We start from the raw sequence: 4,458 nt of genomic DNA on the forward strand, positions 1-4,458 counted from the left end.
ACAGTATCCCTTCCGTATCATACAACAAAAACTAAAGAAAGCAGCAAGATCAACCCAGTGGACACAATGTTTTACATCATTACGACATCATTACGACATCTTTACGACAACTTTACGACATCCTATGTCCATGCCTTTAAGGCGTCTTTACGATATCGTAAATAAGTCGTATGATCTGAAGATTTTGTGCCCACTGGGAACTAAATTCAAATTTACAATATATATTTTTCGAGGTAAAAATTACTGAGAAATGCAATGACGTTAAAAATAATTCGAATAAACAATTTCTAAATAGTAAAAAAAGAAAAAAATTAAAAGAACTTTTTTGAAATGTTATTTTTTTGTAATTATTGAAATTGTACTTTTGTTTTTTTAACTTGTAGATAAAAGTACATATTTTTAAGAAAAATTACCAACCACACATTAAATAAAATATTTTTTATAGCTGTTTGAAAATAAGGTATTTTTAAAGCATAGCAAAATCAGTCAATACTTAATGTAGAAGGGAAAACACATTAAAAAATCGAGTAATTAATGAATAATAATATTTTTCATTGTTAAAACATTAATTATTCAAAATATTAATACAGAGCTAAAAGTAACTGATTCTACACCTTATTCCGCACAATTATGCACCCATCGTATACTGCATCACGAAGCAATATCAGCTGCTCTTCAATAAATTGATCATCTGATTCCTGCTCAATATTTTCAAAGACAGAGACAATAAATTCGTTCTCATCACTTTCAGAGTGGCTGCCATCATGTTAAACTTCATTAAAAGAAGCGTCTAGCGTTGGCATACCCTATCCGTAAATTATAACCAGAAGTTGGTGCGCCAGTCTGAAAGAAAAAAAGAAAAACAATGAAAACTAGTTGTATGTACTACCATCATTTATAATTTTGTACAATAACATAAACTTAAGAACCTCAAACTTTAAGAAAATTTCAATTAAAAAATCAAGAATTTATAAAATGTACGTAATTAACACGTAGGTATGATTTTTGGTAAATTTATATTGAAAATTAAAAATATTATGTAAAATTACTTACCTCTAGAGAAAATGTCGAAAAAACGATTAGCAATAATAAATAGCAATAAGAAATAATACGTATAAGGCGTTATGTATGGTTCAGAGGGCATAAAATTTGGCGACATATTTACGACAACTTTACGACATCCTATGTTCATGTCGTTTCGCTGTCTTTACGATGTCGTAAGGACTCCTTAACGACATGGACATAGGATGTCGTAAAGTTATCGTAAAGACGTAGCCAAACTTTCTGCCCACTGGGCAATTAAGAGACACTCATTTGAAAAATGTTCTGCTGGCTATTTGCACAAGTGTCGTAACCACGGGTTAAAGGTGATAAAATAATCGTTTTGGTGTCTTTGCGATATCGTTAAGACATCGGCGTAAAGACATCGCCAAACTTTGTGGCCACTGGGTATTCATATTAAAACTTTCAAGTGCTGAAGCATTTTTTTACATAACAAAATGGCGGAATTATAGGGTCTTTACGCGTCTTTTGCGTGAAATCGAAAATTACTGCATTTGTCATATTCTCACCATTTATGATTGAGAAAGTATTAGAATTGTCTGAAATTTGACACCACTGTTTTTAAATGGATCTCCACGTTTCCAGACTCCCTAAATCCGAAAATCAGGTTTTTACGATGGCGTCTGTCTGTCTGTCCGTCCGTAAATACGATAACTCTCGAAAAAATGAACGGTTCAAATCCATCTTTGATACTTTTTTTAGATCCTAAATGAAACGAATAGTTCGTTAACCAGCCATTTTTGATAAAAATGGAAAAAGTCAGCGCATTTTAAAAGGAAAAAAAGTCAAGAGAAGAAAAACATTGCTCTTTGAAAGCCCTAGAAGATTATGATAACAAATTTGTGGATTTTCTTGGAAAATCGAAAATTCAAATTTTGATTGGACAAAAAATAATGAAAAATCAAAAATTCCATTTTGTGGTAAAACTATGTAGAATAAGAAAAAAAATTGATTAACCAACATTGTTATGCCAAAAAAGATCTACAATTTCGTTAATAATCACTTCTTAATAGGACGCGTACTATTTGTTTTATTCGTGAGAAATAACATTGAAAATAATAAAAATGTATCCGAGCGGTAAGAATGAACCAATCAAATTATAAAAAGTATAAAATGAAAAATTAAGTAGGCTTTTTAAATAAATGTTCAAACTTTCGACTATTTTCTCGACTATTTTTACCCTCAAAAGAGTAATTTATCAACGCGATATCCTTAAAACTATAGGTACAATCTTTCGATAATATTATAAATAGAAACCTCCTAAAATTTAAGCCAGATCGATCAATTATTTTTTCAGCTACAGTACGAGCAGTTTTTGAAAATGCAGTTTTCAGATAATCGCGTTTAAAGTTTCAATATGATGAAAATATTAGTTTTGGTGACTGACCGATCAATCAGAGATTCCACGCGCATATTATAGACCTTCAACTTTCTCGAAAAATTGGTTCTGCTTCGCCAAAACTAAGGCACAAAGGTATTGTGGTACCTGACTCGCTAGTTCATAGTCTGCGTCCCGGCGCCCTCGATTGTGTGCGATAGCTCCAGAAACATTTAATATTTAGATTTTTCCTTTTTCCAGTAAACTCTCAATATATTGTACTTTCGAAATTTGTGATGAAAAAAAATCGATTTTTTGAAAATTGTTAAGTTTTGGTGGTCGTTAGAACTACCGAATCATCTTGGACTTTCCACTTAAAACCACAAAATACGAATCAAATTACATTTATATATTTTATTTAAAAACGGGAGGGAGGTTAGGTTCAGTATCACATGCTTTTATTATCAGAATGAAACAGCATTCAAGAATATGTAATCAAAGTATCTTTTTATCCAATTCGTGACTGGATTACAAAATTAGCCACTTTTTAAAAATATTATTCAGTCCTCGCGATTCTTACATATAATTTCGAAATATCACCTGCAATACAATTGATCATTATACATTCTTAAGTATATACATATGCAAAACAGTAAATATACTTTGATAAAACTATGCTCTCAACCTATTTATTATTATTATCACCGAACCTGAAATAAATTTCTTAATTAATTTTGTTCTTGCTCGTCAGCAGCCAACTTTCGATTTCGGCCCTGATGTTCTTCAAGTTGGAGACCTGTGTCCTGCAGCAGCCCCCAACATACCTAACTCCAAGGTCCAGCCACTCCTGGACATAATTTTCGGGAGGAAATGAGTCTTCCATCATTTTCCAGCAGCCCTCTTCCGGAATGTACTTTTCCCCGCTGTTGGCGTAGATAACGAGAGGAACGAATTCCTCGGCAGTTCCGCTCTCGCTGTTGATTCCTGTTATGAGAGGAGTGATATATTTCGGGGCGATGCAGTTCACGCCGACGGCGATGAGTTGACCTGGCAGAGCATTCCGGTACATTCGAAGAGCCGCTGTCTTGAAGTCGTCGCCCTCGGCGAGGTTCTTTCCATCGGTCCGGCAGGAGAAGGAGAGCCAGGCTTTTGTTGTGGGGAATTCCTTGAGGAGGTTCACAAGCGCGTCACCTTCCTCCCAGCAGGGAATTGTTTCCAGGGCGAGGAGATCAACTCCGGACTCGATCAAGGCTTTCATTCTGGTTCGGTGCCAGTTCGCGAGAGTTGAGGCAGATACCACTTTTCCATAGTTTCCGGTGTATTCTGAGTTGTCGTGAAGAGCGGCTCCATAGGGTCCACAGGACCCGGCGATCAGGGGGTTTTTGTTCGGGACGTCAATGTCTGCGAAGAGCAAGGTAGCGGATTTGAGCTGCCGGAGCAAATAAGGGCACATAAACTTATTTCGCCGGGAGTCGGAAGACCCCTGGAGGCTTTCAAAAACTGCCTTTTTTTGGAAAAATCAAATTTTAATTCGTTTTTCACTTCAACTTGTGCTTATTCAGACAGTTTTTAGGATTTTCAATAACATTTTCAGGGAATGTAGTTCGAAATGTCCTTCGACTAATAGAGAAAATCGAATTCAAAAATTTATTTTTAAAAAATTGTTAATTTTTCTCTGATGCGTGGCGCTTATCGGACTTCTCTAACTTCCAGAGTTTCTTTGATCGAGCGAATTTCGAGCAATAGAAGACTTACATCGAGAAAGTTGTTTACAACGGTACGAATAAGTTTTCTGGAAAAATTTAGCTGAATCGAATTGATATTCAAGAAATTATTAACGTCTCAAATCGATAGCAGCTGGGCGACTCGCGGGCTGGCTGTTTCGAGAATCTCAGAACCGATTCATAATAAAAATTGGACCGTGTCGTGGGACACGCGGTTAGAACGAGGTTCCTTTCAGTGTACACTGCGTACAGTCCAGTGATCCCAGATCTGAAACGAGATGCGGTCCAATACTATGACAGGGCTATGTCCGTGTGAATGTAGTAGGAGCCGCTGTAAATGACTGAGTTGCGCGC

At 35.7% G+C, this 4,458-nt stretch overlaps 1 protein-coding gene across 1 annotated transcript in view; it reads right to left on the bottom strand.

Annotated features, from left to right (window-relative positions):
* Positions 1 to 2,816: 2,816 nt before the first annotated feature.
* The window catches only part of LOC117168017 (homocysteine S-methyltransferase YbgG-like), a 7,881-nt gene continuing 6,239 nt past the window's right edge, over positions 2,817 to 4,458 (bottom strand). The window contains exon 2 of the mRNA XM_033353332.1: positions 2,817 to 3,781. Within this exon, the coding sequence (XP_033209223.1) occupies positions 3,105 to 3,781 (677 nt within the window). The 3' untranslated portion in view covers positions 2,817 to 3,104. The remainder of the gene's footprint in view (positions 3,782 to 4,458) is intronic.

Source organism: Belonocnema kinseyi, chromosome 2 (genome assembly GCF_010883055.1).
Source record: "Belonocnema kinseyi isolate 2016_QV_RU_SX_M_011 chromosome 2, B_treatae_v1, whole genome shotgun sequence".
In the NCBI taxonomy this organism is placed as follows: Eukaryota; Metazoa; Arthropoda; class Insecta; order Hymenoptera; family Cynipidae; genus Belonocnema; species Belonocnema kinseyi.